Source organism: Anomaloglossus baeobatrachus, chromosome 5, assembly GCF_048569485.1.
Source record: "Anomaloglossus baeobatrachus isolate aAnoBae1 chromosome 5, aAnoBae1.hap1, whole genome shotgun sequence".
Classification (NCBI taxonomy): Eukaryota; Metazoa; Chordata; class Amphibia; order Anura; family Aromobatidae; genus Anomaloglossus; species Anomaloglossus baeobatrachus.
Window position 1 is genome coordinate 346690662 of NC_134357.1, and position 23014 is coordinate 346713675.

Here is a 23014-nt window from a genome sequence, read left to right on the forward strand (position 1 = left end):
ATGTACTAGTGGAGCTGTGAACAGGGCTGGATTGCATTTAAAAAGGGGAGTTGGTATTCTGTATTTGGTCACAATCCAAATTGGTTAGATTAGATACTATTAGTTATGAGTGAGCACTCCCATACCCAAGTGCTCGGTCCTCGTAACGATCAATTTGACTCTATGAGGAACTTGACTCGTGTACCGAGTATAATAGAAGTCAATGGGTAACTCTAGCATATTTTCAGAAGGTCTTCTGGAAATATGCTCAAGTTCCCCATTGACTTTTATTTTATACTCTGTACAAGAGTTGAGCCCTTACCGTTCACGGTACTTGTAGCGAGCCGTCGGTAGTGCTCGCTCAGCACTAGATACTATAGCTTTGTGAGATAGCCAGATACATCACAAGGCCACCTATCCCCTGTGTGACTCCATATGATGTAGTGAGGGAGAAGGTTATGGAGAACTTTAGTCTAGTCTTACAAGTTACTCAAAAACCACTGGGATCCCCCGCTGAAGCAAAGAAAGGTGTACCTGGCCCCTCTTACTGAAGACATGGCCACTTTGATTATAGTCTGTGGATATATATATATTAATGCTTCTTGTTAGAACTTGCACACTGCCAAATAAATGTGTAGACTTTGGTGTATTTCTAAAGCCACCCCTCCCCCTTATGTGCTATATCTTTTGTAATGAGTAGAAATCTCCATTCTTGAAGGCACATCTGGGTGACGTGCCGACAGTTAGCTGTGTAGGGGGGTGAGCAGGCAATATATATAGGGCTCCTCACAAGGAGCTCTGGTGTAACACATCAGGTCCGGGTCACTGGGTGACACATGATCTTTGTTACATGAGAAGAGACTGGTATCTGGCACTATATGTACAGCAGAGTGCAATGTGTGTTTTCAGGCCTCTCCTCCACACCTCACGACCAGCGGGATGGCCATCGTGGTTGCCCTAGTTTCTTCTTGTATCTTCCAGTCTAAAGTTGTGGGAAATTTCAGTCTGTAGTTTTGTGCTCAAATGTGCCAACAATTTTGTTAGGTTGATGCAGAAGTGTGATGATGATACCTGGACAGAAAACTACTGTATACAACAGCGCCATAATCCTGCTTGCCAACCATCCAAAACAGTCATGATGCATAGATCGCAGGTTATATACATGTACCTGGCACTAGTGATGCTTATGGCGGCTCCAGGACAACACTAGAGGAAGGGGGAAGGCCAAGGGAGAAAGGTTCTGGAGAGGTTAGAAGAGATCTCTTACAAATCCGTTTTTTCAGTTCTGTCTTCCACTAGTACTGGCAACATTTTGACAGCACTTCTATTCGAGCTGTATATGGGTTTATACAGTTTAGGATTTGTTTATACAGAAATATTGGATAGATCTGACAGATTCAGAATTAATGTATTCAGGAAGGGGGTGACTCCTGGTAACTGCCGTTAGTGGTAAAATAAAAGAAATCAAAGTGTTCATAATACATTTATGGCATGTAAATGAAATGAAAGGTTCTCTTTAATATATAATTAATCTTTAGGTTCCTACAGAAGATTGTCCTTTGGCTGTTTTGCTTAATATTGGCCCAGAAAGGCAGCGTGATAATTAACACAAGGAGCTGAATTAATTTAGTTTTTAACACCTCAAGTGTTTGTCAGTTGGCGTTAAATTCTCAGATTTCATTTTGCACATCTTAAAGGAACCAGTGTAAAATCCATCAGGGACAGATCTTAAAGGGAATCTGTCAACAGTTTGTTGCTATTTTATCTGAGAGCAGTATAATGAAGGGCAGAAACCCTGATTCTAGCGATATGTCACTTACTGGGCTGCCTGCTGTCATTTTAATAAAATTGCTGTTTTATCTACGTTAGTTCTCTGAATGCTGATCTCTGTATAATCCCACCCTGACTATTGATTGGCAGCTTTAGCCCCATGTACAGTGTATACAGAAAGCTGCTGTGAGGTGGGGGGTTTATACACAGCTCATGAATATGGTTGACTACATGGCAGCAGTTTTTTTACTAGTCCTCTAATGATGATCTCTTGCTGATAAAATCACTGTGTTAAGGCCCCGTCACACACAACGAGATCGCTAACGAGATCGTTGTTGCGTCACCGTTTCTGTGATGCAGCAACGATCCCGCCAGAGATCTCTTTATATGTGACACGTACCAGCGATCAGGCCCCTGCTGTGAGATCTCTAGTCGTTGCTGAATGTTCTTAACCATTTTGTTCAAAGGCGATGTCCTGCTGGGCATGACGCATCACTGTGTTTGACACCTACCAACAACCTCCTAACACGGTCCCAACGCCCGCCGGGATCGTTATACAGGTCGCTGATCATAACTGCGTCGTTGGTAAGGTCTGACTGTGTGACATCTCACCAGCGATTCTTATCAGGTCGCATCATTTTTGGGATCGCTGGTAAGTCGTTAAATGTGACGGGGGGGCTTTAATCAAACTACATTAAGCAGCCAAGTAACTGACAAATCACGGGAATCAGGGTCTCTGCCTCCACATGATGCTGCTCTCAGATTAGATGGCAAAAAACCGCTGACAGATTCCCTTTAATGAAGTATGGGCCTAGTCCAGAGTAAACATCAGTTAACATAGAAAGGCTATTACCTGCATAAGTGCCTACAATTTCTGCTTCGAGGGGGGAATTGAAGGTTCTCCTATTCAATGTGCCCTTGAGAAAAAAACTGCTATCCTCTAGAATTGAACAGGCTTGTCATTCTGCGATGTGATCTAATATTTCATTACTCTGTACCTCTTACTCCATGTAAATTCATAGCCTTGCCTCATATTAGAGTTGGTAGTGCTTCCATTAGAAGGAACCAGATGGCAGCTGCCCTGGGTTCTAGCCCAGATCTGCCATTGTTGTGTTACAAAAAGCCACTACGTCTGTGTTTTCTTTAAAATAAAGTTCTAATGGTGCAAACACTATACCACAGGACCGTGATGTGTTTAGTTTCATCTCCCGACCACCTGGAACTCATTAGCGGATTCAGAATCTAGATCTCGTTAATGGATCAAATAACGATCATGGCTGAAGGTGGTCATATTTAATCGTATGAACCGATACCTTACCATCATATAAAAATAAACCATAAACAACGATTGAAAGTACTAAAAAGGATACAAATCAAAGTCGGATATCCAGGTTTTCTATGTATGCAATAGCATTATCATTTACAGTATAGAAATCATTCTTGTCACCATGGTAGGATCTCAGGGGACACTCCTCAAGGTGGTCATAAAATATACAAAACTGAATGATAACTGTCTCTAACGCTATAATTCTTTTTTGTATTTACAGAATTCTTTAAAAAGGAGAAGATCGGGCAAATTGGACAAGAAAGCATTCCCTCAGGTGAGGCCAGGTTATGAGGGCAGTGGATCGGTGTAATGCCTCTCGTGTCATGTTTGGTCACATCAGTTCTTGTGTTGAGGTCATTAATCATAGTCAGCAGATATTTGTGCACAAATTACATTAACTGACACCATTAGCCCATGGCTCCTCCTGTCATCAGGACCAAGAGTAATGGTCCGACACAGTTGTCTATGATGGTGACCTTGTCTATGGGCCTGCCAACATCTTATGTCCACAGGATGGTATGTTCTATGTCTCTTACAAATTGCAGCCTATCGTTATCATGTGCTATAAACGTCTCATGGCAACATTAATTTTGTCCACTCATAAAAATGCAGCATCGCAGGGATGAAAAGTAGGTGCCCAGAACTCTGAAATGCCCACAGATAAGGAACTGTGCTGGCGTTGTCACGTGAGGCTTTGTCTAAAGTGCTAATGCCTTCCTCCTCAGCAGTAAAACTTACCCTTGGTCCTCCACTGCTCCCGTGACGCTCCTCACTCTGATGCTCTTGTAGGCCTCTCCTTCCCGCACCTTACAAACAAAGAGTTGCCAGGATGGAGCCGTGGTCATGGAAAACTGGTAAAGGCTCGCGTGACTATGTTGGCACAGTTCCTGACCTCAATGGTGTTATATTTAGGTCAGAACTTTTGGATGCCTTTTGGATCACCTTTTTGGATGCAGTTTTTTGATGGGTCATCTTTTTGGACGTGTAAGAACCAAATTAAATGCTCAAGTGAATAATTTGATGGCAGTAATTTCCGAAACTTGTATTTTCACAATGGATTGGAGAAAAAACAAATTTTTATTTTATTTATTTATTTATTTTCTACTGCTATGTGCAGGAGTCTACAGTTTACAAGCAAAAATTGGTGAGCGATAGTCTTGAAGGTTGGAGAGCTCTAGTATCAGACTTGGGCTAATGATGCTCCAAATTTATTATCTAGTGGGAGGTACTGCGAGTACATTTTGGAGAATTTTAAGACTGTCTAGTCTAACCTTACACCACCCCTGTTTTTGCTTCTAAATTGTAGGGCATATTGTCACATTAAAGAGGACCAACCACCAGGATTTTAATATACAAAACTAAAGCCAGTGCTATACTGGTGCTATCATCTTGATTCTATACATACTTTGTCAGATCGGATGTATAGTTTCTGAAATATAGGCTGGTAAAGTTTGAGAAATTCACTGCTACTTGATTGATGGGTGCAATGAAATATCTAATAGGTGGGCCGGGTTTTGCTAGCTATTCCCGCCTCTGTCTACCTCCCTGTGCTTCCTCCCCTGTCTGTTATTACAGGAGGAGGAAGGACAGGCAGACAGAGGCGGGAATAGCTAGCAAAACCCGGCCCACCTATTAGTTGTTCCGTTACACTGTTACTTGATTGATTGGTGCATTTCACAAACTTTACTTGCCTATATTTCAGAAACTATACATCCGATCTCACAACTAATGGTATGTATAGAATCAGCATGATAGTCCCAGTATAGCACTGGCTTTAGCTTATAGAGGAAAATCCTAGTGGTAGGTCCTCTTTAAAGCCCCTTCCCTTTACCCCCAGCTACTGCCTCTTTTTTACTGTGAGCAGCCAACCAGGTTTTAATTCTCTAAGAAGTACGTTTTAGACTAGATGCAATGATTTTAAGTCAGAATTTGGTGCATTTTGTGCCAAAAGTCAAAACACAGACAATATTATATCTATTTGCCACAGGTTTGGCTGTTTTTGTTTTTTTGTTTTTTCTAACCCACTCTTAAAACATAAATAAATAATAAATAAAAAAAAATGTCAGAATTGGAAGCAAGGCCATTGAAATGGTTTGTGTGCCATGTCTTGGTACACTGCCACTGGTCTGCACATATTGAAAACCCAAACGACATGATGGATTGCAGGCCCTCTGTTGGCGCCGTGCCAGCCATGGCTGTGGGCATCCATAGAGTTGGGTGACTTTGTCAATTCCAGGGTAGGTGATGGCTGACCTTCTGTTACAGAAAGAAACCAGAAGAGTTTGTACTGTAGATTTGGGTAGTGTACCACTAGATTATTCAGGGACTAATTAAAAAGTGTCTTCCTATCTCATTACGTTTGCCTTCTTGTTTGAATGTATTCATTTATGCCAGATCATTAGTATTCTGCTCCCGCATTACAATCTACATCTCAATGGTGCTTTCATTTAGGCTTCTGCCTTCGTTAAGAAAAATAAGGGGGGCTTTCAAAGGGTTCTCTTGATTACAGTGTAAAGGCATCTGAGAAGGATTTAATTTTCAGGGGGGCTGTGATCTCAGACAAATGCCATTCTGTTCTGTGTCCTAGTATGGCAGATTAATGACAGAGGAGAAGCTGTGTGCGGCACACAGAGCTGCAGTCAGGAGTGGCGCGCCACGCTCATAATATTTGTACAAGTCGGTACAAAGACCACTACATCTGTGTTTTCTTTAACAGCAACTTCCAGCGGCAAACACACGGTTTCCACAATGCCGTGTTGTCTAGGGTTTCATCGCGCATGCATTTCACAACCACCTGGAGCTTATTAGCCGATTCTAAATCCAGATCTCGTTAACGGATCAAATAATTATGGCGGAGGGTGGTCACACAACATGGTGAACTGAACAGGGACTTTCTTTGTCTTTACTCACGCTGTATTGAGGCAGAAGGGTCAGAATTGCGTTTGTAGACAGCCTTCTATAGAGGCAACGTAAATCATATACAGTTATACACAATTGGTACCTAGATTGGAAAAAAAGAATGTATATGGCACAGTTAGGTTCTGTGTTCCTTTTTGGGGGTCTTGAATTTTCTGTGCCCATCCATGAATTACATCACTGGTTGTTTAGGTGAACAAAACTGATATTGAAGCAAGATGTGTAACTTGTGAAATACTTATATTTCAAGTTTTAAATTCTGCCAGCACTATTGTATCCTGGAACTTCCTTTCCCTCACCTCCCAGCATGCATTGCTGCTGCATCTTCCAGTAGCTTGCCTGCCACTAACTAAAAGCCCGCATCTGTTATGCCTGTGTGCCGTCTGCCGCTCTGATACTACTCTTTGGCTTTTCTTAAAGGGATCCTGTCAGGTCCCATATGCATAATAACCTACTATCAGGGTGATGTGTGGTCTAGTAACCCCTTCCTTCCCATCCCTGTGTTGTAATATTGTGTAAAATGAATTTATAAAAAATAAAGTTTTATAACTTTACGTGTTCCCTATGTAAATGATCAGAGGGACTAGTCCCCAGGGCGGCGCTTTGCCCCGTCTAGTTTGCTTTCTTTCGGTGGTATCCCGCACCGGTGTATGTGATACCATGGATTTACATGAGCACCGTCACCGTCGGCTCCTGGAGATCCCGCGCAGCCTTCTTAGCCGGGTGTACGCTTGTCGGCTTCACAGGCACACTGCCGTATGATCTGAAGGCTCCTGCGCTTCTGACCATGTGCAGAGCGTGTCTAAAGCCTGCAAGCAAACACTCGGTTAAGAAGGCTGTGTGAATGAGAAGTGCGCGGGATCTCCAGGAGCTGACAGTTAGTGATACCACGGATAGAAGGCAAACTAGACGGGGCGAAGCGCTTCCCTGGGGACTAGTCCCTCTGCTCATTTACATAGGGAACATGTAAGTTATAAAAACATTTTTATAAATTCAGTTTACATAATATTACAACACAGGGATGGGTAGGAAGGGGTTACTAGGCCACATATCACCCTGCTTGTAGGTTACAAGGCATATGGGACCTGACAAATTCCTTTTTAAGTCTCAACTCCACTACCTGTAATATGTGTCACTGATTCCCATTAAGTTTAATCAGTCTCTAATAGTAATCTGTCACCACTTTTACCATTTAAACTGTTAATATAGGCATACAGGTTATAGAATGCTGAAAAAGTAATACCTGTCTGCCTCATATCAGATGCCTTGTGGATAAATCCTCTTTTCTCACGTCATGTAATGAGCTCTTCCAGGCTATGGGTCGGATGCTGCCTGGAAGATAACTCCGCCCCCAGGGATTATTTTAAATAAAAGGGGTGTTATCAGTGTGAGGCAAGTAGCTGACAATGAACAGGAGAAATAAATTTCACTTCTTGCAAGCACTTTTTTTTTTTTTTTTTCCAGCTCCCTGAGCTCTGCTTCATTGTAACAATGTTGTAACACTGTCTGCCTGTGAGACGGAGGCTGAAGCTGAGAGGAACCTGCAGATGTGTCAGTTATAATCACATACAACTCTGCAGTGGGAGCAGAGAGCGGCCATTACACTGGTAGTGCCCCTTTTATATAACCTAATCTCTGGAGGCGGAGTTATCTTCCATAGCCTGGAAGAGCTCATTTACAACAAGGCATCTGATATGAGGCAGAAAGCTATAGCTTTTTCAGCATTCTGTAACCTGTATGCCCATATCATTAGTTTAAAAAGGTCAGTGGTGACCAATTCCCTTTAAGAAAAAGCTGTGGTCAGAAAATAAGACAGAAGCCTAGCTACCATCACTATAAAAAGGATATTTTAATTATTTTTTTTTTTTGAAGGCTGAAAATTTTTACTTTGTGTTCTAGTGAACTTAAATGGTCGCTGATTTAGGCTTTGGTGGTTCTGATGACCATTGTCGAGGAAGATTTTTCAAGCCGTTTTTTTTTTTTTTTTTTTTTTTTTTTAAGGGGTAACCGGTCATTTGTTTCAAACTGCATATTTTATAGCAATCCTTCAGTAATGCCGAGGAGCCATGTCACACAATGTGAAGTCTTTTAGTTGTACATTTTTATGTATAAAAGAAGCAGCTCTTTTTTTGTCCTGCAAGAAGCACTTATCGCTCTCCAGAATATCCTGTTGTGTAGACGTCTCAAACTGTGGTGAAAACCAGAATACAGAGAGCAAATGTATAGAGCGGACACACCCAGACATACCGGGCCCATGTTTTCAGGACTTTAAATAGCATACATTAAGGAGAGTGCAGCTTTCCAAAATATTTGTTTTTTTTCCATTTTTAGGTCTAGTTTTTCCTCATGGTTTCAGGAATGTTTGTGGCTGACATTGCATGGACTTCAGCTTTTTTTTTTTTTTTTTTTTTTTTTTTTAACCTTTAAATGTATTAAAAATGTGTAGCACTGCCTATTTCTGGCTGCAGAAGGAATTCACCAAGACTCAGTCAGTGAGTCAATTCTTATGGTTAGACATGGAGTTTGTATATATTTATTTATTATTTTTTTTTTTTTTAGCTTTTCTCACCTGATTTATGGCCACGCTATAAAATGCCAAATGGTGCAAAAGCTTTAATAAAACCTGATGCAAAAAGTTATTTTATACGTTTTATAATGTATCATAAAATATGTGTGTGTGTGTATATATAATATATAGTGTGTGTGTGTGTGTGTATGTATGTGTATATATATATATATATATATATATATATATATATATATATATATATATATATATATATATATATATATATATATATATATATATATATATATATATATATATATATATATATATATATATAATGTGTATATATAATATCCACAACGTATTTTTCGCTTTATAAGACACACCTAAGACACACCATAAGATGCACCCCCAAATTTGGTACAGAAATAGAGAATTTTTTTAATGGGGTCCGTCTTATAATGCCAGTGTCAGTCTAACAAATCATATAGGGTATATGTTCCTCATTGCCCCCTCCATCCTAAAATTAGCCCCCTTAATCTGGATATGGCCACCTTATATTGAATATAGCCCCCTTGTGCTGGCACACGTCCCCCAGTGATGCCACATGTCTCCTATTACTGGCACACGTCCCCTATGCTGGTACACATCCTTTATGGCTAGCACACGGCCCCCTGTTGCTGGAACATGGCCCCTATTGCTGCACATGGCCCCCTGTGGATGGCACACATCACCCTGTTAGATATCGCCCCCAGGCTGCTGCTTTCATTAAAATAAACTCTTTCCTTACCTTCTGCAGTGCTGTCCTCCCTCGTGTCTCCCTCCGTGCGGTTGAGCTCCGGCCTCCTGCACTGCCTGGTTCTCGGTGCCGGTCATGTGATCGCCACAGCAGAGTGATATCATCTCTGTGTGCCTGATCACAGCAGCAGGAGACCGGGAGATCAGAGCTGGAGGGGGTGAGTAAAGAGTGTTTTATTTTACTATGTGCAGCAGCATAGGGGCCATATCTAACACAGGGGGGGGCATGTGCCAATCAAAGGGGGGGGGGGGGGCGCAGGCACATATCATATAATACATGCGCCGCTGCCCCAGCCAGTCACCGCGGTACGGTTTCAGCACCACGGTGATAGCGGCAATGCATATTATAGGAGAGGGAGCAGGAGATCTAACGCTGCCGCCCGCAGCTTTCACCTGCCCCCACCTCCCCTGGACTCTATAGTGTGTGTGTGTGTGTGTGTGTATGTATATGTGTGTGTGTGTGTGTGTGTATGTATATGTGTGTGTGTATATGTATATGTGTGTGTATATGTATGTGTGTGTGTAATATATATATACATATATATATATATATATATATATATATATATATATATATATATATATCACCCCCCCCTCCATATATTCGGATTATAAGATGCACCCCCTACTTTCCCCCAAAATTTGGGGGAACAAAAGTGCGTCTTATAAAGCAAAAAATACGGTGTGTGTGTGTATGCATGTGTATTACATTTTTTTTTTTTTTTTTTTAAGGTGGACAATCCTTTTAGAATGTTCCTTGGAAAGCAACAATTAATTGGGATTAGTTTGCTGCTAAATATTGGTGTACCAGTCATTAGGTGGCTTAAACAAAAATGTCTTCCACATCTTTAGAGTGATATCAAATGTATTTGGCATGTGCCAGTCAGTTAAATATGGCTGTTTTCTCCCCATGCAGCCTATTTTTCATTTCCTAACTTTTTATGGACGTACTAATAGTTTTTTTTGGGTTTTTTTTTTATAAGTTTTCCTAGGCCCATATTGTTGGCAGACTTCATTTCTTTAAGTTTTTTTTTTTTGTGTGCTTTTGATGTAGTTATTGTAAAATGGAAAAAATAAACCTGAATATTGACCTATTCTAATAATAATCATTGGTATCCATAAAACATGTCACGACTCCATTGTAAGTGGAAGAAATAATGCAAAAGTAAAAAGTCCTACATATAGCAATTTAAATAGCAAGGGTCTGTCTATAATATATAGGATCTAGTTTTATATATTTGTATCAAAATGTAAAGTTGTTTTTGTTTTTATCATTTTTAGGAGGACAATGCCGATCTTAAATGTCAGCTTCATTTTGCAAAAGAGGAATCTGCTTTAATGTGTAAAAAGCTAACCAAATTGGTAAAAGAAAATGACACCATGAAGGATGAACTGGTAAAATACAGATCTATGTATGGAGACTTGGACAGCTCATTATCTGTTGAAGAGCTAGCAAACTCCCCACACTCCAGAGAATCAGAGTTGAAGTCTCATCTTAAACTAGTTGAAGAAGAAGCCAACATATTGAGCCGAAGAATAGTCGAGCTAGAAGTTGAGAATCGGGGCTTAAGAGCAGAGATGGACGAGATGAAAGTTCATGCTGAACGAGAACATCACGGTCAAGACTCCAGATTTGCATTTCCAGCTGGAGAGTCTGGGGACAACTTTGTAGAGCTGAGAAGACATCTCCAGTTTGTGGAAGAGGAGGCAGATCTGCTTAGAAGATCAATGATGGAGCTGGAGGACCAAAATAAACTGCTCATGAATGAACTAAATAAATATAAGTCTGACCATGACCTGGACATTACGTTTTCAGAGGACAGCTGCTCCGTCATTAGTGAACCTTCACAAGAAGAACTTACCACTGCCAAACTGCAAATCGGTGAACTTAGTGGAAAAGTGAAAAAACTTCAGTACGAAAACCGGGTGCTTCTCTCAAATCTTCAACGTTACGACCTGGCATCATGTCAGACTACAAAGCCCTTAATGGAAACTGATGCTGAAGCAGGAGACTCTGCCCAATGTGTTCCCATGTCTCTATGGCGTGAGGGACCAATTGGAGGGGAAACTGATTCTACAGACTCAAAAGAACGTGCTCTGAAGGGTATCCTGAAGACTCCAGATACTTCTAACCATTCTCTGTCCAGGTTACCAAACATTAAAGACTTAGAAAGTCTGTTTGGCATTAAAGCACAAGTCGAAATAATCAGTAAAGCCATTGAGGTCTTAACATCTGACGCAAACGGGTTTCTTTCGGGTATTAAGCTCTGCTCAGATAATGACTGTGGAGACATCTTGTTATCGGAGGCCTTTGATAACAGTGAAGTAACAAGTGACTCCAAATTGGTTCACGCAATCCTTTCTAGACTAGTGGTGCTACAGCAGGAGCTGAACTGCTTTATTAAGAAGGTCGATGCCTTTGGAGAGTCCTGCAAAGGGCAGGTGGATACTTTGTCATTACTGCCAGACACAACCTGCCCAGGTACCTCAAAAGACTCCCCAAGGAAAGAACACTGCTCCTGTTTACAGGTGAGTGCTACATACATTACCATGCAGAACCCTTCCCTTTTCCCCCTAGCAGTAACGTCTCGCTATGTCTTACCCTCTTTAAATAATCTACCTAACCTTTACCTGTATACTTAACACTATTAGTAAACCCGCTGCATGGTGATAACACTAAAGAGAAGGACTCTGTGCTTTGAGTGTGCATGGAATCTGTAGGCCATTTGTGATTTGCATTAGTATTTAGGCCTCATTCAGACTTCCATTTTTTTTATATATAAAAAAAACAAAAACAAAAAAAACCCACCACTTTTGAATGAGGCTTTAGTGGAACTTTAATTTTATATACGCAGAAATAAAACCAGCCGGTAGTGTATGGATGTGAAAAGCTTTTTCGAGCCCTATTTGTTATAATGGGCCAGTGGACCAGATGTGCATTCACTAGCAATTTTATTGAGTGCTCAAATCCTAGACCACATTAGGAACTGAAAGAAACAAATAGAAAAAAGTAGACGGGGGTCCAGAAATAAGGGTCGATGAGCAGCTATTTTATACTCCCTTCCCCTCTCTCTCTTTTGGCAGAATATCAATATTGATGCCCGAGGTATTGCAGTGGCCTAAATTACATTGGCGCGAGGCTGTAATTTGTGGGCATTTGGTGATCACTGCAGCATAGACTATATCCGCGAAGCCTCGGAGCTCTTAATTATCGTACGGATTACTGCAAAGCTACCGTGATACCAAGTGCTTTACTACTAATGGGGATGAGAGCTATAATATGACGGTAGAATGTTACAGATATGTGTGTAAAGGCAGGCGAGGCGTATATTCAGTAAGGAAAGTCTGATTTCAATAGACAGAAGTAATTCATACAATTAAAAATACAATGCTTTTCTATAAAATGTCTTGAAAGACACTTGAGCAAAGAGTACTACAAGGAACGTAAACTCCGGAGTAACCAGACATCTAGTAAATGTCCCTCTTGTGATTGTGACGAGCCAGCGCTACCTTTTTTACGATCACGAGATTGAGATTGAGGTGTAATTGGTTCAGAGCAATAAAATCCTTGTACTGCAATAATAGCGTCTCCGCTCACTCCCTCAGACCCTTTATACCCTCAGGCTGAAGTCGCAACTAATTATTGCATTATACTCCGCAGCTCTTTGTTCTTCAAGGCGTGAAAGATTAGCTGGACAAATGTGTTGCTCGTATGGATTTGTTAACGGGAAAGGAGGTGGGCTGGTATTTAATATAACTTGTGCTACCTATGGATTCTCCCTGGGAATAAACTGCAATAATGGAACGTAGTAGTAGTAATAATAATAATATACGGAAATCGTGCAATATATATCATGTTGTTGTGGTGCCATACATGGTTACAGTCCTTTCTCTTGACATTTTAAAGGGGCAATAAAAATTAAAGTGTTAAGGGGTTGCCTACGTCAAATGTATTTAACAATCGGTCTGAATGCCAAAAGAACAAAAAATAAATAATGCTTTTCTCACCAGTATCCTGAGACTACCAGGGTTCCCTGCCGGCCTCTACTTCCTGGTCCCTCCAATAGACGCTGACAATGTGCTCAGCCAATCCCTGGCCCCAGTGGGGACACGCCTCAGCTAGTGATTGGCTGAGAGTCAATTCTTGTTAAAGCAGATCGGGGTCTATGGTATTTATCTGTAGTGTTGTATACGAATATCTGATATATGTCAGGTAGATAACAACCAACAAACCAAATTGGAGCTACCTGATTTAACAATCTACTACAACAAGGTGCATATAAACAAATATGACATTAAAATGAGCTCAGTGTGGAAAAAAGGAAAGTATGATGACGGATTTTCATCCCCTATCCTTTCCCTTCCATACAGGGGTCGGCGTCCTATCCTCAATGACTCCCCTGTTCACCGACTGCTAATCCCGATCTGGTCCCTTCCCTCTTTCTTGGCCCCAGTGCTCCTATTATGGCAGTGGGAAATAGTGCATCACCATACAGCCCATAGAGAGATAATCAGTGCTCTGTCTAAGGAAAGTTTGTCAAGGATTGTCTTCTGTTGTTATTATTAATGGGAATACGGCCATACTACTTCGACAACTTAGGTGTCAGTCATATTCCAAATCAATCCAAGAATTTTTCCTACGCGTTTCGCGCCTTTTAACAGAAACACGGGCTCATCAAGAGCGTCTCAATCAAATTCTTGAAAAAAAAAAACGGATCACAATATACAAAGCAAAAAGAATCCATTGTTACCACTCATGGATGAATCCTACATGATATTACTTCACTAGTTATACTGACCAGTTTTAATAGCCAATAGATCTCATGCCATGTACTTATAAGACCTCCTAATATCAGAGGCCCTCTACTTTAGTCAGTCGATTTATTTTCATAATTACACCTATTTGTTTATATGCACCTTTTTGTAGTATGTGTTTAATAAAGAAAATAATTTTAAATCAGGTAGCTCTAATTTGGTTTGTTTATTTACCTGTAATGGAAAACCATGGGGGAAGGGGCTGAGCTCTATTAATTCGCTTAGGGTGGTGTCACACACAGCGACGACGACAACGATGTCGCTGCTACGTCACCATTTTCTGTTACATTGCAGCGACGTCCCGTCGCTGGCGCTGTGTGTGACATCCAGCAACAACCTGGCCCCTGCTGTGAGGTCGCCGGTCATTGCTGAATGTCCAGCTTCATTTTTTGGTCGTCGCTTTCCCGCTATGACGCACACATCGCTGTGTGTGACAGCGAGAGAGCGACGAAATGAAGCGAGCAGGGAGCAGGAGCCGGCGTCTGACAGCCTGCGGTAAGCTGTAACCAGGGTAAACATCGGGTAACCAAGGGAAGAGCTTTCCCTGGTTACCCGATAGTTACCTTCGTTACCAGCATCCACCGCTCTCACGCTGCCAGTGTCGGCTCTCTGCACATGTAGCTGCAGTACACATCGGGTAATTAACCCAATGTGTACTGTAGCTAGGAGTGCAGGGAGCCAGCGCTAAGCAGTGTGCGCGGCTCCCTGCTCTCTGCACATGTAGCTGTAGTACACATCGGGTAATTAACCGGTAGTCACCGGAAATGGTTTTCCAACAGTCTTGAAGGAGTTCCCAGAGATGCTTGGCACTTGCTGGCCCTTTTGCCTTCACTCTGCGGTCTAGCTTACCCCAAACCATCTCGATTGGGTTCAGGTCTGGTGACTGTGGAGGCCAGGTTCTGGCGTAGCACCCCATCACTCTCCTTTGTCAAATAGCCCTAACACAGCCTGGAGGTCTGTTTGGGGTCATTGTCCTGTTGAAAAATAAATGATGGTCCAACTAAACGCAAACTGGATGGAATAGCATGCCGCTGCAAGATGCTGTGGTAACCATGCTGGTACAGTATGCCTTCAATTTTGAATAAATCCCCAACAGTGTCACCAGCAAAGCACCCCCACACCATCACACCTCCTCCTCCATGCTTCACGGTGGGAACCAGGCATGTAGAGTCCATCCGTTCACCTTTTCTACAAAGACACCGTGGTTGGATTCAAAGATCTCAAATTTGGACTCCTCAGACCAAAGCACAGATTTCCACTTGTCTAATGTCCATTCCCTGTGTTCTTTAGCCCAAACAAGTCTCTTCTGCTTGTTTCCTGTCCTTAGCAGTGGTTTCCTAGCAGCTATTTTACCATAAAGGCCTGCTGCACAAAGTCTCCTTTGTACTGTGTAATTAATATATATATATATATATAATATATATATATATATATAATATAATATATCTTAGCTACACAATAACTATTCCTAATAACCCTTTAAGGCGCCCCCCCATACACATTAAACTGTCAGCCACACCCACCAATATGTTTTGGACAAACCTCTGCATATAGGAGCGCTGAACAACTTTTTTGTCTGCAAAGATATCAATCGGCCATGTCTGATTTTGGTCTTCCAATCAGTTTGTTCTCCTGGAGATAAGCAGTCAGCAGAGATGACCGTCAATGGCTTTCTCATAAGAGTACAAAGAAGCTCTAGGCCTAATTAGCCCTCCAGTGTATGTTGGGGATGGCCTAGAACACAGTGCGCCAAGCAATCTGCCGAAGCATGGTCTGGCTGATAGTCCTCCAATGTATGAGGCCTTTTAGAGTGTTTTTTTTGTTTTTTTGTTTTTTTTACAGTGATCCTCAATACTTCCAAGTCCAGGGTTACCAAGTTTCTAGGAACTATAACTAGTCCTTACATTAGCAATCTGAAAAATATAAAGTGGCAGTAAGGATGTCAAACGGCACTTTAGGTGTAAGAAAATCATACGTGATTTTCCGAATTGTTTGCTCAAACAATGAGGGCGATGATGCAATGTTCGTAGTGTTAGCATGACAATTCTGCTCACATTCCGGCTGATAGTCTCTGTAATGTGATGAGATCCATTGCCTTTTAATACAGTTTGCTCGTTTTGTATGGGGGCAATATTTGCCTGTCACTGCTGCACCTCATTTAAACCTACTACACAATGGTTTAATTTTGCTCAAGAGACTGTCTGCAAACCTTGGCCCATATTTCCACCAGGGCTGTGGAGTCGGTAAGCCAAACCTTCGACTCCGACTCCTCAAATTCTCTTGCACCGACTCCGACTCCGGCTCCGACTCCGGCTCCGACTCCGACTCCGACTCCGGCTCCTACATATATTGCTTAGTTAGGTGAAAAATTTATTGTAGTACATGAATATGTGTATGTGAACATCAGACATTTAATAATTTTTATGATACGATAATCAAGATATTTGGATAGAACATAAAATATATTTATTGGAATACAACTTTAGAACACAAAAAACTGTAATAAATTGTAAATATGTAATACACTATGTAATATACAGTAGATTACATACATATCTTGTGTGTGTATATACACTGTGTGTGTGTATATATATAATATATATATATATATATATATATATATATATATATATATATACACACACAGTGTATATACACACACAAGATATGTATGTAATCTACTGTATATTACATAGTGTATTACATATTTACAATTTATTACAGTTTTTTGTGTTCTAAAGTTGTATTCCAATAAATATTTTATGTTCTATCCAAATATCTTGATTATTGTATCATAAAAACAATTAAATGTCTGATGTTCACATTGTACTACAATAAATTTTTCACTTAAATATAAGCATTATACTAAATGTTATTATTTAGTAAAATATTCAGCACATTCTGCATTGCACTCCTGTCCCCAATTTATTATATATTTTAGGAGTCGGAGTCGGTGCATTTTATACCGACTCCGACTCCGACTCCGACTCCACCAAAATGAGCTCCGACTCCGACTCCGACTCCACAGCCCTGATTTCCACACCATATTGTGACAGTCTCAGGCTGCTTTGTATCTCTGCTCTCGGCTGTTTGCTTGTTTTGTACATATAATTTTGATAAGACCTATTGAAACCTTCACATGGCATATAAGGTTTATTGGAAGCCACAAGGAGCATATTCCTCTATGTGCAATGACAGATGTCGGCTCCTTTCACAGCCCCTCACCGATCTCTTCTTGTGTGAGAGTGAAGCACGTAACTGAGGTTGTAATCTAATGTGTCTCCTAAGATTAGAGGCCGCATATTTATATTCTGGTCAGCCATTGCTGCAAGTGATCTAAATGTACATGTGAGAAAATGAGCATCAAAATAGCCATGATCCGCACCTAGGAGTCCTCTGGACAGCAAATCTGCCTCCAGGTTGGACCTCTGAGACCTACAAGATATCTTTAAAGGGAACCACCAGCAGGTTTTTGCCCAATTAACTAGAGGCAGTGCCATAATGGCAATAGGCTGCTGATTTAAAATGATACCTTTAGTTGAGAAATCTGAGGCTTGATTGCAGAGCAACCTTTGTCCAACTTCCCAAAATGACGTAATTATCAAAATGACAGGCTTCAGCATCAAGGTGAGACTTTGTGAGTCAGGTCCTTTGTAATAATTCTTCCTCCTGCCATGCCGACATTACCACTATTGGCGGTGCGTGCACATTGCTATTGTGATGTTGTCTTCAATAAAATGGGGCTGAAATCGGTGCGTGCTCGTACCGCGATCTGAGTCCCATTTTACAGCGCTACTATATTTAGTGTGCTGTTCCTATGATATTTAGGGCTTTGACTAGTAAAAGGAGTGTTGTATCAGCCCGCTTTTCATGTTATCATGTCCCTGTCGGCATAACATGATTTCCACGAGCTGGCTTCACCCCACCCCAGCTCCTAGAAATGTTGTGCATACACACGGCTCATTTTGACAGTGTCAGTGCTCCTCCGAAGCTGGGTGAACGTATCCCCGTTTCAGAGAGGCACACTGCTTATGATCTGAAGGGCAGAAGCTGTGCTTCTGATCATGCGCGCTGCGCCTCTCTGAAGCCGGGACACACACATCCAGCTTCTGAGGCACACTGACACTGCCAAAATGAGCCGCGAGATTGCGCACAATTTACAGGAGATGCTGTGACACCACCTCATGGAAATCATATGATTACGCCCGCAGGGGCATAATAACATGGAAAATGGGCTGACTAGTCTGGGGATAAAACGCTCCTACTAGTCAAAGCTCTAAATGGCATTGGAACAGCGCACTTTATAAATGCTTTTTTTAAAACCTTGATTTTAGTCAACGGCATTACACAGGGTTAGTTAGGAGGGGAATTTTGGCATACACATGTGAGTGGTGCTAGGATTTGAGGGCATAGGGGACCTGACAATTTCCCTTTTTAGGGTACTTTCACACTTGCGTTCAGCAGAGTCAGTCACTATGGAGAATAGCGCAGTCCGCTAAAGCACTGCGCTATTCTCCATAGACTTGTATGGACAACGCACTGTAATGCAAGTGTCAGCGTAGCATCCGCTGGTCGACGCAGCGTCGCTATTTTGACGCTGCGCCGGGCGGAAGGAACGCTGCATGAAACTGTTTTTGAGCAGCACAATCCGTAGGATTTCACTGTGCATGCTTTGATTTTTTTTTTTTTTTTTTTTTAAAAAACAAAAAACTTTTTGTCTCTCGGTGGCCGAACGTTCAGCTGAGCGCCCGCCGGCATGTGAGAGCGCCCGCCGGCATGTGAGAATGTGAGAGCGTTCAGCTGAGCGCCCGCCGGCATGTGAGAGCACTCAGCTGAGCGCCCGCCCGCCGGCATGTGAGAGCGCTCAACTGAGCGACCGGCCGCCGGCTATTGAGAGCGATCAGCTGATCGTTCACATTAGTCTACTGCCGGTAAAAAAAATAAAAAACAGCTTTCCGTTGTTTTGTACGATCCGTAGCATCCGTTGTGCAACTATATGCAACGCATCCGTGGCATCTGTCACACAACACAATGCTACGGAAGCCGTCCAACGCAAGTGTGAAAGTAGCCTCAGAGGATCAGCAATTTCTCATTTTTCCAACAAAAGTTGACCTTGAGGGGCCTATGTTACAGAAAATACTCAAGTAACAACATTTTAAAAGCTGCACCCCTCAAATTGCTCAAAAGGTCATTCAAGTAGTTTATTAACCCTTTAGGTGTTTCACAGGAACTAAAGCAATGTGGAAGGAGAAAAAATGAAAATTTAACTTTCCCACAAAAACATTGCTTAAACCTCAAATTTTGAATTTTCACAAAAGAGTAATAGGAGAAATTGCACAACAAATTTGTATGGTCTATTTTCTCCTGAGTACGCTGATACCCTATGTGTTGTGGAAATCTACTCTTTGGTCGCAGGGCAGGGCTTGGAAGAGGAGGAGAGCCATTCGACTTTTGAAGCACAAAATTGGCTGAAATAGATAGCTGACCCCATATCCTGTTTGCAGAGCCTCTAATGTGCCTTAACAATGGAACTCCCCCTACAAATGACCCCATTTTGGAATTTGCACTTCTCAAGGAGTTTCCTTTAGGAGTAAGGTGAGCACCTTTAAATCCACAGGGGCTTCATAGGATTTTTATACGTCAAACCATGAAAATGAAAAAAGCAAAACAAAACATTTTTCCTACTAACTTGTTGCTTTGGGCCCAAATTTTTAATTTGCATACAGGTAACAGAAGAAAATGGACCGTACAATTTGTTGTGCAATTTCTCCTGCATACACAGATATCCCATATGTGGTAGAAAACTGCTGTTTTGGGCTCATAAGGGAAGGAGCGGTGTTTAAATTTTAGAGTGCCATTTTCGCTAGAATAGATTACCGATGCCATGTAACATATGAAGAGCCCCTGACATGCTAAAACAGAAACCCCCACAAGTGACCCCATTTTGTAAACTATACCTCGAGGAATTTATCTAGGGTTTAGTGAGCATTTTTCACCCTCAGGCGATTCACAGAAGTGTATAACCTTGGACTGAGAATGAAAATGTCCCACTTTTTTCCAATATAATGTTGCTTTGACCCCAAACTTTTAATATTCAAAGGGGTAATAGGAGAAAACGAACAGTACAGTTTGTTACACCATTTGTCCTCAGTTCACCAATACCCCATATGTGGTCTTAAACTACTTTTGAGGCAAAAGGAATGTCCCTCAAGTGAATCCTCCCTCAAGTGACGTCATTTTGGAAATAACACCCATCCAGGAATTTGTCTACAGGTGTAGTAACCATTTTGACTTCATGGCTATTTTCCAGAAACAAGCAGCAATGGATGTTGCTTAGTGAAAATTGCAAATCTGCCATTGTAGTGCCCAGTATATTGTAGTGCCTATAGATTCTGCCCAGCTCGTGTTTCTTCAGAAACGCACGTTGTAAATTAAACGGGCTCTCCTCTTTAGAGAAATGCAAAACATGTCACTAGATCTGATTAAGGCATGTTGAGGGGGGTCATTAGGATTTGGGAGTGCAGATTTTGCTGGTTTTCTTTTGGAAGGAGCCATGGCACTTTTTCTAAAGTCTTCGGGTTACCAGTAACATAGAAGCCCTCTATATTAACATTGGCAGATGATGAACTTGAGTGGAGGCTTGTTGTGTCTTTTTGTTTGGTGGAATGAGTGGAAGCTTTTGGATCACATTTATCCTGTGTTCTACGCTGAGCACTTACTTTGGGGATTACATCTGAATCTCCGAATGATGTGATTCATATTACACCCTTTGAGGGATCCATTCACTATAATGAGGGAGCAGAGTTACTCTGGACTCTGTCTGTCTGACCTTTGTTGAGCAGTGTACGTCTTTTCAGAAGTGCACAAAACTGAGGCTGACCGCACTTTAATGAGTGCTTACAAATATGGATATCACTGGGTTATAGGCTAGAGAGGGTCCACAAGCATGGCAATGCATTATACCTCAGTGTGACACTGACAGAATGCCAGTTAAACCATGCTCTCAGCATTGTCTAAGAGGCCACCATAGCCAGCTAACCGGAAGGTCATTATTTGACTTTGGGTTGCCATGGCAAAGATCAGGACTCTGTGATCCCGATTGGGTGGGAAAGGAAGCACACTCCCTCTTACAGCTTCCTAAATGCTGCGATCACTATTGATCACAGCATTTAGGGGGAGCGGGCACCGGCCCTGACTGACAGCCAGAGCTTGGCTATCACTTAAGCTGAGTTTCTGGCGATGATCACGATTGTGCAGGCACAGCGCAGGAGCTGTGCAATTGCCAGAACGTACTGGTACATTAATTTTCAGGAATGCACCGCAAAATAACACCTACTGGTACATCCAATGTCGAGAAGGGATTGTCCCTTGAACAAAGGTTCATTTTATTTAATTTATCTTGGAATAATAATAATTTCCCAAATTGGATTTGTTTAAAAAAATAAATGTTCCTGTGCTGAGCTAATGTGTGTGCCTCACCTGTGTGAGGCCTCATTCACACATCGGTATTTTTGCATTAGGCCAGCATCACACTGGTGTATTGCATCCGACGCGTATAGCATCAGAAACGCTGTGTTACTGTATCGGCATTCACAGGAAACATGTCATGGCAGCGACAAGGGTCATCAGCTGACCCTGTGCAGCCATGTCAACCCATTGCCCCCCGCTGTCGATGGTGGCTGGGAATGACACGATCCCTGCCGGAGGGCATTAGATCAGGCTGTCAGTTTGACAGTGCAATTTAGTTGACAGGTATGGGTGGATTGGACATCCACCTGCACCTATTGGGCTACTTTCACACTGCGTTTTTACTTGCGTTCAGTGGTCCCGTTGGGGTATCCGTCCGAACCACCCCTCCTCCACCCCGCAAAGGGAGTTTCGGACGCATGCACCGACAGGGCCATTGACTATAATGGAGCAGACTCTGTTAGCGTGTGCTCTGTCTTGCACCATTTTTGCACGTAGACTTTTTCTGCAGGCGGACACCCGAATGTAGTCGACTACGTTCGGGTGTCCGCCTGCAGAAAATGTATATGTGCAAAAATGGTGCAAGACAGAGGACACACTGACTCTGTCTACTCCATTATAGTCAATGGTCCTGTTGGCGCATGCGTCCGAAACACGTTTTGCAGGGTGGGGGAGGGGCTGTTCGGACGGATGCCCCGACGGGACCACTCAACGTAAATAAAAACGCAATGTGAAAGGGGCCTTAGCTGCATGTGTCTGCTGATCAGATCAGCAGACCCACTGGCTACAGGTAACGGGGAGGCGACCTAGGACATACATATACGTCCTAGGTCGTGAAAGGGTTAAACACATCCAATTGTGGAAATTATTCTTATTCCAAAATCTATTGATTAAAAGCAACTTTAAAATGAACTTTGTGGGAAAACTCCTTTTAGATCTTTCTGTCTGCAGATACAGGGCAGAGGGAAGAAGCTCCTGCTGCAGGTGACCGTACAGCCGTCTCCACACTATTCATCCAGACTGTGTAGTAATGAGGAAGGTGACACTTTAACGCCAGCTTTCTGCTTATTTGGCTAGTTTTCTCGGAACCAACATTACACTACTTCTCTAAACTAAGCAAGGAAAGGCAGATTGTGTCAGCTGTGCGTGGTTTAGGGAATGTAGTCATACCTATAGTTTTTTTATGGTTGCTTCTGTAAGGGGTTTCCATGTGCGAAGGAAGTTTAGGACCTAGAATTTGGAACATTTACATTCAAGTCAAGTAGTCACATTATCAGGATGTGTGTGAATGTCTGTGCATATCCCCCATGTGGCGTGCCTTCTAGTATTTGGGATGGAGGACTAATCGCAGGGCTTTCAGTAATGAGTGATTGTGAGAATGTTCGGTGCACTCTTTTTACCCAGAGATCTACTTTCCTGCATGATGCTAAACT

General features: G+C 42.0%; 1 protein-coding gene across 4 annotated transcripts in view; it reads left to right on the top strand.

The window, feature by feature from the left end:
- The window catches only part of MTCL2 (microtubule crosslinking factor 2), a 128300-nt gene that overhangs the window by 64415 nt on the left and 40871 nt on the right, over positions 1–23014 (top strand). For all 4 annotated transcript variants that reach the window (XM_075349880.1, XM_075349877.1, XM_075349879.1 and 1 more), the window contains exons 4-5: positions 3297–3350; positions 10581–11828. In XM_075349880.1, coding sequence (XP_075205995.1) covers positions 3297–3350; positions 10581–11828 — 1302 coding nt within the window. The remainder of the gene's footprint in view (positions 1–3296; positions 3351–10580; positions 11829–23014) is intronic.